Source organism: Phyllobates terribilis, unplaced genomic scaffold, assembly GCF_046119375.1.
Source record: "Phyllobates terribilis strain yellow unplaced genomic scaffold, ASM4611937v1 Scaffold_4__5_contigs__length_816908805, whole genome shotgun sequence".
Taxonomy (NCBI): Eukaryota; Metazoa; Chordata; class Amphibia; order Anura; family Dendrobatidae; genus Phyllobates; species Phyllobates terribilis.
In genome coordinates, this window is record NW_027362764.1 from 18,259,522 (window position 1) to 18,274,387 (window position 14,866).

A 14,866-nucleotide genomic window follows, 5' to 3' on the forward strand; every position below is an offset into this window, starting at 1 on the left:
GCTCTGATACTGCGCCCCCCGATAATGTATGGAGGTAAGGAGCTCTGCTACTGCGCCCCCCGATAATGTATGGAGGGCAGGAGCTCTGATACTGTGCCCCCTGATAATGTATGGAGGGACGGAGCTCTGCTACTGCGCCCCCTGATAATGTATGGAGGGACGGAGCTCTGCTACTGCGCCCCCTGATAATGTATGGAGGGACGGAGCTCTGCTACTGCGCCCCCTGATAATGTATGGAGGGACGGAGCTCTGATACTGCGCCCCCCGATAATGTATGGAGGGCAGGAGCTCTGATACTGTGCCCCCTGATAATGTATGGAGGGACGGAGCTCTGCTACTGCGCCCCCTGATAATGTACGGAGGGACGGAGCTCTGATACTGCGCCCCCCGATAATGTATGGAGGGCAGGAGCTCTGATACTGTGCCCCCTGATAATGTATGGAGGGACGGAGCTCTGCTACTGCGCCCCCTGATAATGTATGGAGGGACGGAGCTCTGCTACTGCGCCCCCTGATAATGTATGGAGGGACGGAGCTCTGCTATTGCGCCCCCTGATAATGTATGGAGGGACGGAGTTCTGATACTGCGCCCCCCGATAATGTATGGAGGGCAGGAGCTCTGATACTGCGCCCCCTGATAATATATGGAGGGACGGAGCTCTGCTACTGCGCCCCCTGATAATGTACGGAGGGACGGAGCTCTGATACTGCGCCCCCCGATAATGTATGGAGGGCAGGAGCTCTGTTACTGCGCCCCCTGATAATGTATGGAGGGCAGGAGCTCGGTTACTGCGCCCCCTGATAATGTATAGAGGGACGGAGCTCTGATACTGCGCCCCCTGATAATGTATGGAGGGACGGAGCTCTGCTACTGCGCCCCCTGATAATGTATGGAGGGACGGAGCTCTGCTACTGCGCCCCCTGATAATGTATGGAGGGACGGAGCTCTGCTACTGCGCCCCCTGATAATGTATGGAGGGACGGAGCTCTGATACTGCGCCCCCTGATAATGTATGGAGGGACGGAGCTCTGATACTGCGCCCCCTGATAATGTACGGAGGGACGGAGCTCTGCTACTGCGCCCCCCGATAATGTATGGAGGGACGGAGCTCTGCTACTGCGCCTCCCGATAATGTATGGAGGGACGGAGCTCTGCTACTGCGCCCCCTGATAATGTATGGAGGGAAGGAGCTCTGCTACTGCGCCCCCCGATAATGTATGGAGGGACGGAGCTCTGCTACTGCGCCCCCCGATAATGTACGAAGGGACGGAGCTCTGCTACTGCGCCCCCCGATAATGTACGGAGGGACGGAGCTCTGCTACTGCGCCCTCTGATAATGTATGGAGGGACGGAGCTCTGCCACTGCGCCCCCCGATAATGTATGGAGGGACGGAGCTCTGCTACTGCGCCCCCCGATAATGTATGGAGGGACGGAGCTCTGCTACTGCGCCCCCTGATAATGTATGGAGGGACAGAGCTCTGCTACTGCGCCCCCTGATAATGTATGGAGGGACGGAGCTCTGCTACTGCGCCCCCTGATAATGTAAGAGGGACGGAGCTCGGCCACTGCGCCCCCCGATAATGTATGGAGGGACGGAGCTCTGCTACTGCGCCCCCCGATAATATATGGAGGGACGGAGCTCTGCTACTGCGCCCCCTGATAATGTACGAAGGGACGGAGCTCTGCTACTGCGCCCCCCGATAATGTATGGAGGGACGGAGCTCTGCTACTGCGCCCCCTGATAATGTACGAAGGGACGGAGCTCTGCTAGTGCGCCTCCCGATAATGTACGGAGGGACGGAGCTCTGCTACTGCGCCCCCTGATAATGTATGGAGGGACGGAGCTCTGCTACTGCGCCTCCCGATAATGTATGGAGGGACGGAGCTCTGCTACTGCGCCCCCTGATAATGTATGGAGGGACGGAGCTCTGCTACTGCGCCCCCTGATAATGTATGGAGGGACGGAGCTCTGCTACTGCGCCCCCTGATAATGTATGGAGCGACGGAGCTCTGCTACTGCGCCCCCTGATAATGTATGGAGGGACGGAGCTCTGCTACTGCGCCCCCTGATAATGTATGGAGGGACGGAGCTCTGATACTGCGCCCCCCGATAATGTATGGAGGGCAGGAGCTCTGATACTGTGCCCCCTGATAATGTACGGAGGGACGGAGCTCTGCTACTGCGCCCCCTGATAATGTACGGAGGGACGGAGCTCTGATACTGCGCCCCCCGATAATGTATGGAGGGCAGGAGCTCTGTTACTGCGCCCCCTGATAATGTATGGAGGGCAGGAGCTCTGTTACTGCGCCCCCTGATAATGTATGGAGGGACGGAGCTCTGATACTGCGCCCCCTGATAATGTATGGAGGGACGGAGCTCTGCTACTGCGCCCCCTGATAATGTATGGAGGGACGGAGCTCTGCTACTGCGCCCCCTGATAATGTATGGAGGGACGGAGCTCTGCTACTGCGCCCCCTGATAATGTATGGAGGGACGGAGCTCTGATACTGCGCCCCCTGATAATGTATGGAGGGACGGAGCTCTGATACTGCGCCCCCTGATAATGTACGGAGGGACGGAGCTCTGATACTGCGCCCCCTGATAATGTACGGAGGGACAGAGCTCTGATACTGCGCCCCCTGATAATGTATGGAGGGACGGAGCTCTGCTACTGCGCCCCCTGATAATGTACGGAGCTCTGATACTGCGCCCCCTGATAATGTATGGAGGGACGGAGCTCTGCTACTGCGCCCCCTGATAATGTACGGAGGGACGGAGCTCTGATATTGCGCCCCCTGATAATGTATGGAGGGACGGAGCTCTGATACTGTGCCCCCTGATAATGTATGGAGGGACGGAGCTCTGCTACTGCGCCCCCCGATAATGTACGGAGGGATGGAGCTCTGCTACTGCGCCCCCTGATAATGTATGGAGGGACGGAGCTCTGATACTGCGCCCCCTGATAATGTATGGAGGGACGGAGCTCTGCTACTGCGCCCCCTGATAATGTATGGAGGGACGGAGCTCTGCTACTGCGTCCCCTGATAATGTATGGAGGGACGGAGCTCTGCTACTGCGCCCCCTGATAATGTATGGAGGGACGGAGCTCTGCTACTGCGCCCCCTGATAATGTATGGAGGGACGGAGCTCTGATACTGCGCCCCCCGATAATGTATGGAGGGCAGGAGCTCTGATACTGTGCCCCCTGATAATGTATGGAGGGACGGAGCTCTGCTACTGCGCCCCCTGATAATGTACGGAGGGACGGAGCTCTGATACTGCGCCCCCCGATAATGTATGGAGGGCAGGAGCTCTGTTACTGTGCCCCCCGATAATGTATGGAGGGACGGAGCTCTGCTACTGCGCCCCCTGATAATGTATGGAGGGACGGAGCTCTGATACTGCGCCCCCTGATAATGTATGGAGGGACGGAGCTCTGATACTGCGCCCCCTGATAATGTACGGAGGGACGGAGCTCTGATACTGCGCCCCCTGATAATGTATGGAGGGACGGAGCTCTGCTACTGCGCCCCCTGATAATGTACGGAGTGACGGAGCTCTGCTACTGCGCCCCCTGATAATGTATGGAGGGACGGAGCTCTGCTACTGCGCCCCCTGATAATGTACGGAGGGACGGAGCTCTGCCACTGCGCCCCCCGATAATGTACGGAGGGAAGGAGCTCTGATACTGCGCCCCCCGGTAATGTATGGAGGGCAGGAGCTCTGTTACTGCGCCCCCCGATAATGTACGGAGGGACGGAGCTCTGCTACTGCGCCCCCTGATAATGTACGGAGGGACGGAGCTCTGCCACTGCGCCCCCCGATAATGTACGGAGGGAAGGAGCTCTGATACTGCGCCCCCCGATAATGTATGGAGGGACGGAGCTCTGTTACTGCACCCCCCGATAATATACGGAGCGACGGAGCTCTGCTACTGCTCCCCCCCGATAATGTACGGAGGGACGGAGCTCTGCTACTGCTCCCCCCCGATAATGTACGGAGCTCTGCTACTGCTCCCCCCCGATAATGTACGGAGGAACGGAGCTCTGCTACGGCGCCCCCCCCCCCCGATAATGTACGGAAGGAAGGAGCTCTGATACTGCGCCCCCCGATAATGTATGGAGGGCAGGAGCTCTGATACTGCGCCCCCCGATAATGTATGGAGGGCAGGAGCTCTGATACTGCGCCCCCCAATAATGTATGGAGGGCAGGAGCTCTGTTACTGCACCCCCCGATAATGTATGGAGGGAAGGAGCTCTGCCACTGCGCCCCCTGATAATGTATGGAGGGCAGGAGCTCTGTTACTGCGCCCCCCGATAATGTATGGAGGGAAGGAGCTCTGATACTGCGCCCCCTGATAATGTATGGAGGGCAGGAGCTCTGATACTGCTCCCCCCGATAATGTATGGAGGGACGGAGCTCTGCTACTGCTCCCCCCCGATAATGTATGGAGGGACGGAGCTCTGATACTGCTCCCCCCGATAATGTATGGAGGGACGGAGCTCTGCTACTGCTCCCCCCCGATAATGTATGGAGGGACGGAGCTCTGATACTGCGCCCCCCGATAATGTATGGAGGTACGGAGCTCTGCTACTGCGCCCCCCGATAATGTATGGAGGGCAGGAGCTCTGATACTGCTCCCCCCGATAATGTATGGAGGGACGGAGCTCTGCTACTGCTCCCCCCCGATAATGTATGGAGGGACGGAGCTCTGCTACTGCTCCCCCCGATAATGTATGGAGGGACGGAGCTCTGCTACTGCTCCCCCCCCCGATAATGTATGGAGGTACGGAGCTCTGCTACTGCGCCCCCCGATAATGTATGGAGGTACGGAGCTCTGCTACTGCGCCCCCCGATAATGTATGGAGGGCAGGAGCTCTGTTACTGCGCCCCCCGATAATGTATGGAGGGCAGGAGCTCTGTTACTGCGCCACCCGATAATGTATGAAGGTACGGAGCTCTGCTACTGCGCCCCCCAATAATGTATGGAGGGACGGAGCTCTGCTACTGCGCCCCCTGATAATGTATGGAGGTACGGAGCAAGAGCTGGCGCTCATCCAATCATCACACCCCGCGCTCCAACTTTCATCTTCTTATGTCATCACAATGGAGAAGAGACAAAGGAACAGCAGAATAGTGACAGCAGCTCTGGAGGTGACTGGAGGGTAAGACACGATGTAACAGCAGAATAGTAAGTGCAGCTCTGGAGGTGACTGGAGGATAAGACACGATGTAACAGCAGAATAGTGACTGCAGCTCTGGAAGTGATTGGAGGATAAGACCTGATGTAACAGCAGAATAGTGACTGCAGCTCTGGAGGGGATTGGAGGATAAGACAGTGACCCTTACATTCAGTCACAGGTGATAAAGAAGAAAACTTCCCAGACTTCAGTAAGTGAAATGAGGCCTCATCCATCAGCTATGTGGAAGCTTCTGACCCCGGATCACGTCCCTCCTTCTTCTCACGGCTCCTGGTCGGGGACATGTTCTATACGATGGCACCGCAGCGGCTGAGGCACCAGAGAATCAGACAGGAAACAAGAGTCAATCAGTGATTTTATTGTCGTCCACAGAAGATGACAAACGTCCTCAGAACGAAGCACAAAACACAGAAGATACAGAAATCACGTCTCCTCTAGGACCGAGCATTGGCTGCGGAGCAGAGATCATACAGCGATCGCATTCACAAGTGGCACACAACACGACGAGCTGCTGCCTGCGTGCCGATAAGTGAACTGGCCACCATGTTTATCACTGCGCCACTATCAGACAAGAGCAAGACCGCAGCATTTACCCATCATCATCATCACACCCAGGCCACAATACACACTGTGAAGTATGAGCGCAGCTCTGGAGCACGCTGCCTCACATTAATTCTGTGTATAGAAACACCCCCACATCAGAGCAGCGATCACACGCTGCACCGTCCTGGGGTCTGCTAGTAACACAATCATGGACGGTCCCAGATCTCCAACACCCCAATCTACATTGTTTAATGGAGTGAAATGAGGCCCCATGATGACCCCCATGACGGTGCATGGCCCCTCACCGTAGGACAAATCGCATATGTCATCTCCCTCGTATCCCGGATTGCTTCAGTGATGTGGAGCATAAAGGGTTAATGCTTCTCTTGTCCTCATGTTACCGTTACATGCGAGGGGGCGACAAACATCAGCGGATGACAGGAGGCCCGCCATAGACCAGAAATCCTGCGGGACGCCAGGTACAGAGCAAATATACCAGTCCTAGAATCCGGCCTCAGACACCACGTACAACCGTAACAAAAAGATAATAAACCCCACACATAGACTGATAAAGCAAAAGCCCCTCATAAGAAGTACAGAAAGAGCAGACCCTAAACCTGCCCCGATCCAAACAATCATCACCAAACCAGCCCCAAGAAAAACACGGCCCCAAACCTGCCCCGATCCAAACAATCATCACCAAACCTAGCCTGAGCCAAAAACATCAACAAACCTACCCTGAGCCCAACAAAAACATCACCAAACCTACCCGGATCCAAACACGTCACCAAACCTGCCCCGAGCCAAACAAACACATCAACCAAACCTGCCCCGAGCCCAACAAACATCAACCAAACCTGCCCCGAGCCCAACAAACATCAACCAAACCAGCCCCGAGCCCAACAAACATCACCAAACCTACCCTGAGCCCAACAAACATCAACCAAACCTGCCCCGAGCCCAACAAACATCAACCAAACCTGCCCCGAGCCAAACAAACATCAACCAAACCTGCCCCGAGCCCAACAAACATCAACCAAACCTGCCCCGAGCCCAACAAACATCAACCAAACCTGCCCCGAGCCAAACAAACATCAACCAAACCTGCCCCGAGCCCAACAAACATCACCAAACCTACCCTGAGCCCAACAAACATCAACCAAACCTGCCCCGAGCCAAACAAACATCAACCAAACCTGCCCTGAGCCAAACAAACATCAACCAAACCTGCCCCGAGCCAAACAAACATCAACCAAACCTGCCCCGAGCCAAACAAACATCAACCAAACCTGCCCCGAGCCAAACATCAACCAAACCTGCCCCGAGCCAAACATCAACCAAACCTGCCCCGAGCCCAACAAACATCAACCAATCCTGTCACGAGCCAAACAAACATCAACCAATCCTGTCCCGAGCCAAACAAACATCAACCAAACCTGCCCCGAGCCAAACACAGCACCAAATCTGCACCGAGCTCAACACAGGAACAAACCTGCCCAGAGCCCAACACAGGAGCAAACCTGCCCCGAGCCCAACACAGGAGCAAACTTGCCCCGAGCCCAACACAGGAGCAAACCTGCCCCGAGCCCAACACAGGAGCAAACCTGCCCCGAGCCCAACACAGGAGCAAACCTGCCCCGAGCCCAACACAGGAGCAAACCTGCCCCGAGCCCAACACAGGAGCAAACCTGCCCCGAGCCCAACACAGGAGCAAACCTGCCCCGAGCCCAACACAGGAGCAAACCTGCCCCGAGCCCAACACAGGAGCAAACCTGCCCCGAGCCCAACACAGGAGCAAACCTGCCCCGAGCCCAACACAGGAGCAAACCTGCCCCGAGCCCAACACAGGAGCAAACCTGCCCCGAGCCCAACACAGGAGCAAACCTGCCCCGAGCCCAACACAGGAGCAAACCTGCCCCGAGCCCAACACAGGAGCAAACCGGCCCGAGCCCAACACAGGACCAAACCTGCCCCGAGCCACATACAGACCCAAATTACTCTGGCCACTCCAGAATCCAATTTCCTGAGCCTCGTTATACACCTCCTCAGTTACCTCAGCCTCTCCATAATTTTACTTCACAGTCCTAGCCAAGCAATTCTCTTCTTCGGTCACTCAGGATCCTCCATGCTCTTCTTCTATTGCCCCGACCTTTCCACAATCCTCCCTCATCACCTCGGTCTCGCCATGCTCTTAGGCTATGTGCACACATCTTTCTCAGGCGGGTCTGCGGCAAAATCTGACTAAAAAAGTGGCTAGAAAATGCTGAAAGAATGAACATCGGCATTTCTCTGTACAGACAACCCGGCGTTAACACGCTCGGTCTATTGAGCATATCTTAACCGCTTCAGGTTTCCAAAGATGCCAAACAGTTAAAAGACGAGACCGGTCCATTCTCCAGGTGTTTTCCACTCTGAAGACGCTCTACGCTTTACAACACAAGTCAATGGGAAGGGTCAAGAGACGATCGCCTGGGCGCACCATTGCACTTCGGAGCGTTTTGCCAGTGCTTTTGCTTGACAAACTGATAGCGCTTTTCTTCGTTGTTGTATGGAATTATAAAAACATCTGGGAAACGCCACAAAACACCAAAAAATTGCGGGTAATAAAGAGGCTTGAAGCGAAAAAGCACCCATGTTTCCTGAAGCGCCTTCCTCTAAAAGAAACTCAGCGGGCAAATGGCAATATAAAAAAACTAGTAACAAAGTAACAATGCTGGAATCAAAGACAGGACTGCAATCATAGAAATGTAACGGGCGAGACACGAGGAGCAGCAAACATCCCTGCACGGTGACTGGCGGGCCGCACAGCTGGGAGACCCACGGGCCGCACAACAGCGCAACTGCCGGGAGACCCACGGGCCACACAACCGGGCAACTGCCGGGAGACCCACGGGCCGCACAACCGGGCAACTGCCGGGAGACCCACGGGCCACACAACCGGGCAACTGCCGGGGGACCCACGGGCCGCACAACCGGGCAACTGCCGGGAGACCCACGGGCCGCACAACCGGGCAACTGCCGGGAGACCCACGGGCCGCACAACCGGGCAACTGCCGGGAGACCCACGGGCCGCACAACCGGGCGACTGCCGGGAGACCCACGGGCCACACAACCGGGCAACTGCCGGGGGACCCACGGGCCGCACAACCGGGCGACTGCCAGGTGACCAACGGGCCGCACAACCGGGCAACTGCCAGGTGACCCACGGGCCGCACAACAGCGCAACTGCCAGGTGACCCACGGTCCGCACAACCGGGCAACTGCCAGGTGACCAACGGGCCGCACAACCGGGCAACTGCCGGGAGACCCACGGGCCGCACAACCGGGCGACTGCCAGGTGACTGCCGGGGGACACACAGGCCGCACAACCGGGCAACTGCCAGGGGAACCACGGGCCGCACAACCGGGCGACTGCCGGGTGACCCACGGGCCGCACAACCGGGCAACTGCCGGGAGACCCACGGGCCGCACGACCGGGCGACTGCCAGGTGACTGCCGGGGGAACCACGGGTCGCACAACCGGGCGACTGCCAGGTGACTGCCGGGGGACCCACGGGCCGCACAACCGGGCGACTGCCGGGAGACCCACGGGCCACACAACCGGGCAACTGCCGGGGGACCCACGGGCCGCACAACCGGGCGACTGCCAGGTGACCAACGGGCCGCACAACCGGGCAACTGCCAGGTGACCCACGGGCCGCACAACAGCGCAACTGCCAGGTGACCCACGGTCCGCACAACCGGGCAACTGCCAGGTGACCAACGGGCCGCACAACCGGGCAACTGCCGGGAGACCCACGGGCCGCACAACCGGGCAACTGCCGGGAGACCCACGGGCCGCACAACCGGGCGACTGCCGGGAGACCCACGGGCCACACAACCGGGCAACTGCCGGGGGACCCACGGGCCGCACAACCGGGCGACTGCCAGGTGACCAACGGGCCGCACAACCGGGCAACTGCCAGGTGACCCACGGGCCGCACAACAGCGCAACTGCCAGGTGACCCACGGTCCGCACAACCGGGCAACTGCCAGGTGACCAACGGGCCGCACAACCGGGCAACTGCCGGGAGACCCACGGGCCGCACAACCGGGCGACTGCCAGGTGACTGCCGGGGGACACACAGGCCGCACAACCGGGCAACTGCCAGGGGAACCACGGGCCGCACAACCGGGCGACTGCCGGGTGACCCACGGGCCGCACAACCGGGCAACTGCCGGGAGACCCACGGGCCGCACGACCGGGCGACTGCCAGGTGACTGCCGGGGGAACCACGGGTCGCACAACCGGGCGACTGCCAGGTGACTGCCGGGGGACCCACGGGCCGCACAACCGGGCGACTGCCGGGAGACCCACGGGCCGCACGACCGGGCGACTGCCAGGTGACTGCCGGGGGAACCACGGGTCGCACAACCGGGCGACTGCCAGGTGACTGCCGGGGGACCCACAGGCCGCACAACCGGGCAACTGCCAGGCCGCACAGGACCCACGGTAACTGCCGGGCTGCACAGCCGGGTGACCCACGGGCCGCACAACCGGGCGACTGCCGGGTGACTCACGGGCAGCACAACCGGGCGACTGCCAAGTAGGTGACTGCCGGGGGACCCATGGGCCGCACAACCGGGCGACTGCCAGGTGACCCATGGGCCGCACAACTGGGCGACTGCAGGTGACTGCCGGGGGACCCATGGGCCACACAACCGGGCGACTGCCAGGTGATTGCCGGGGGACCCACAGGCCGCACAACCGGGCAACTGCCATGCCGCACAGGACCCACGGTAACTGCCGGGCTGCACAGCCGGGTGACCCACGGGCCGCACAACCGGGCGACTGCCGGGTGACCCACGGGCCGCACAGCCGGGTGAACCACGGGCCGCACCGCAGGGTGAACCAGGGGCCGCACAGCCAGATGACCCAGGGGCCGCACAGCTGGGTTAAACCAAGGGCCGCACAGCTGTGGGACCTCCAGGCCGTACAGCTGGATGATCCACGGGCCGCACAGCCGGGGGACGCACGGGCCGCACAGTCGGGGACCGATGTCCTGGAATGTATAGAAGACACTTCATATATTTAGGCACCAGGAGCCATCACCTGAGGTCTAGTCACTGGAGTCACCTACGAGGCCTCATAGACATAATAACAAAAGAACAACACGAGATACTTTACATGACCGAAGCTACGAGGCGAGGGCTTACAGGACAGGTCCACTGCTAGATGGCGCGTTTCAGGCCAATGAATGGATCCAGCAAGGATACCACCACCTGACAGGTCTATAACATGGCGACAATGACAACCATAGTGAGGTGCCGACAACAGAAACCAGATCTCCAGTCACACATTAACATGGGAGACGTGATTGTCTGACGCCACAGAAGAGACCACCGCCGTGACGCCACAGAGGAGACCACCGCCGTGACGCCACAGAGGAGACCACCGCCGTGACGCCACAGAGGAGACCACCGCCGTGACGCCACAGAGGAGACCACCGCCGTGACGCCACAGAGGAGACCACCGCCGTGACGCCACAGAGGAGACCACCGCCGTGACGCCACAGAGGAGACCACCGCCGTGACGCCACAGAGGAGACCATTGCCGTGACGCCACAGAGGAGACCACTGCCGTGACGCCACAGAGGAGACCACCGCCGTGACGCCACAGAGGAGACCACTGCCGTGACGCCACAGAGGAGACCACTGCCGTGACACCACAGAGGAGACCACTGCCGTGACACCACAGAGGAGACCACTGCGGTGACACCACAGAGGAGACCACTGCCGTGACACCACAGAGGAGACCACTGCCGTGACACCACAGAGGAGACCACCGCCGTGACACCACAGGGGCCGTAAAATCTACTGCACACAATGAAGGAAAGCTTTGGTAAACTCTTAAATACTCTGCATCAGCCAGATAAACCTATGAGAATACGTACCTCTACTATAGACAGACTAGAATTCCTGAGTAAATAGATTAAAAACAGCATTTAGTAAAATAGATTCATACCCAAAATAAATATGGAATGTATATCCCTTTAAATAAGATCTGGTAAATTAACTATACCTCATATTAAGTGCAAACTAGATTAAATAGTCATTCCACGGTCAACATAAAATAGGAGGATCCTCCTGAGCGATAGTACACCCCATGTATATAATAGTATAGACGTGACGGGAGATCCGAACCCAACACTTCCTGCGCTTCTCGGTCCTGATCTCCTGCTCTATGAGATAAATACAGGAATTATCCTATGTATAACTAGGTTAGTGGCAGGAAGGGTTAATATCTCTACATTATATTCTCATGCATTAATTGCAGCTATACCATGTGGTTGGGGCAGCAATAATCATCCAGCTCATGATCACCGCACCCGGTCATGGCGCAGCAATAATCATCCAGCTCATGATCACCGCACCCGGTCATGGCGCAGCAATAATCATCCAGCTCATGATCACCGCACCCGGTCATGGCGCAGCAATAATCATCCAGCTCATGATCACCGCACCCGGTCATGGCGCAGCAATAATCATCCAGCTCATGATCACCGCACCCGGTCATGGCGCAGCAATAATCATCCAGCTCATGATGACCGCACCCGGTCATGGCGCAGCCTTCTGTAAGCAGGTTCAGTGCTTTGCTTCTTTGGCACAACAAAAAAAGAAAAAATTGTACTGACCACTATGGATATTTCTGTAACGCAGTAATATAAAAATTATCCCCTTCATTCATGAACACTGGCAACCTTCCACAAAATGTAAAGTTGGGACCGCGATGGGTCAAACATAACCCTCCTAATGTTAAAACCGTCCCTTTCATATGTGAACTTAGGTAACTTACCACAGAAATGAAAATTGTAGGGGCTGCAATGGGTCCAACATAAAAACTCTCCTCTTTACACATGAACACTGGTGAATTGCCATAAAAATGAAAATTGTGGCATACCATAACCCCCTAGTGTAAAAATTGTCCCCATCATACATGAACACTGATAAATTGCCATAAAAATCATATAAAAATTGTAGGGCCCGTGATGGGTCTGAAGCAATCCTCAAAAGTGTAAAAATTGTCCCTTTCATACACGGACACTAGAGATTTACCACAGAAATAAAATTAACAATATTGGGCCTGCTAAGGGTCTAACTTAAACCCCCAGTGTAAAAGTGTCCCCTTCATACATAAACACTGGTAAGTTACCAAAGAAGTAAAATGAAGATTGTTAGGACCGTTATGGGTCTACGTAAACCCTTAGTGTAAAAACTGTCCCGTTATATGTGATCAAGAGTAACTTACTATAGAAATACAGTAGGTGTATGTACAAAATGATACAATAAGGGAGCTCCTTCAAGGGGTTGTCCCATAAAAATAGTTCATTTTAAACAATAAGTCTTGGAATGTTATTAATAAGTTCCACAATTGCTGAGAAAAATCTTATAAATGTTCCCCGGCTATATACCTGACCAAGTAGAGCTGATGCAGCCCATTGTCACGCACACGTAGCTCCCGGCCAGGGTAGAAAGCACAAGTGATGAGACGCCAGGGAATTGCAGCTGCTTCTTTGTGTGAAGGGAACACATTTTCCTGCCTGTTTGTTTTATCACAGGTGTGATTGTTTCTGCCATTTTACCAGCCTTGTGAGCACATCATCATCAGCTCTACATGGTAGGACACAGCAAGAATCACAGCACAAAGCAGGGGAACATTAATAAGATTATCTCAGCACATGAACATTTTTTTTTTTTAAACACATCCAATTGTGGGACTTAATAATATCCTAAGATCTAGTGATTAAAATGACTTTTGCTTGTGGGAAGATCTCCTTGAAGAAAGGCCTCTTCCCTTCATACACAGAACAGATCACCAGGTGCAGGACTAAAATACCATAGAAATGCAGCAGAAGGTGCAGATACAAAAATCATACAAAGGTTGACATGAAAGCTTCCACCTGATGGTGGCGTCACCTAGAGATGTGCCTGCGCTACATTCATGGACTGACTGATGGCTGGAAGAGGCTGCGGATCTAGGGGAGCGGACTGCCGTCTCTCCCGGAACAGCCGAATCCAATATCTGCGTGTAGCGCCACTTCTGCGCTCGCGGCCTTCGTTGGACACAGCTCTTGTAAGGCTCTTTCGATATCTTCCTGCTTCACAGTGACACCGGACGAGGATTTAGGCAAAGTCACCAGTAGAGCACACCACAGCGCCGTCCGCGCCCTCCTTGTGGACAATACCATCTCCTTAATGGCGGCTGCCAGCGCCAGGACATCTGAGAAAAGAAAGTAATAATGAAACCCGCCAGAACGTACAATGTGTAAGGCAGCACCGGAGAGGGGCACATTCACCGCTGCCATTCATGGCTCTATGTCCGTGACTGGCACCGGAGGGGCGAGTTACCCTGCTCAGTCCAAGGGCCACACTGTGCTAGGGCCGACTGCCATATAAGTGTAACGGCTAATAACAGGCATGAGAAAAACTCAGTACACCCTCTTTGAATTCTATAGTTTTACATATCAGAACCAAAAAAAAACATCTAGTCCTTAGAATAGTCTTTAAATAAGGCAAGTACAAAGCGAAGCCTTAATCTTAGAGAAGAAGCAACCGCTGCTGCCCATCAATCTGGGAGGGTTATCATTTCACTATACAGTCCATCGATCCATAAAGGATTATTCTCAATTGTCAAAAATTCAAGACTGAAGAAAATCTTTCCAGGAGTGGAAATCCTCAAGTCACACCGTGCAGTGCTCAGAGAAAATAAAGATAAAACCCCAAGAGCTACAGCTCAGACTCTAAAGGTCTCAGCCTCATTCTTTCATGACAGAACTAATTAGAAAAAGACTGAACAAGTACGGCTTGTGTGGAAGGGTTTCCGGGAGCAAGTCTCTTCTATAACATGGCAGCAAGGCTGACGTTTGCCAAGTGGCACCAGAACAAACCATAAGGTTTCTAGAGCAATGGACTCGCGAGATGTTACTGCTCCTCAGGAATCTTCTACAAGCTGCTGATTCATGGCGTGTATTCAGCATTTTAGCTTAGTTTTGGGAAAATGGCATATGGTAATGGTAGGGGGTAGTATGTGATTGCTTCTTCTTCTTCATCTGTGGTTGGATTTACAGAATTTTAAGGACA

General features: G+C 55.5%; 1 protein-coding gene across 4 annotated transcripts in view; it reads right to left on the minus strand.

Moving 5' to 3' along the window:
* Positions 1–5,545: 5,545 nt before the first annotated feature.
* The window catches only part of LOC141264822 (uncharacterized), a 50,798-nt gene continuing 41,477 nt past the window's right edge, over positions 5,546–14,866 (minus strand). The window contains exons 7-9 of one of the 4 annotated variants that reach the window (XM_073677171.1): positions 7,714–14,006; positions 7,183–7,658; positions 5,546–7,035 (exon numbers count right to left, since the gene is read on the minus strand). In XM_073677171.1, coding sequence (XP_073533272.1) covers positions 13,762–14,006 — 245 coding nt within the window. In that variant the 3' untranslated portion in view covers positions 5,546–7,035; positions 7,183–7,658; positions 7,714–13,761. Of the gene's footprint in view, positions 7,659–7,713; positions 14,007–14,866 lie in introns of all 4 variants that reach the window. The other 3 variants (XM_073677173.1, XM_073677172.1, XM_073677170.1) reach the window with 3 other exon arrangements.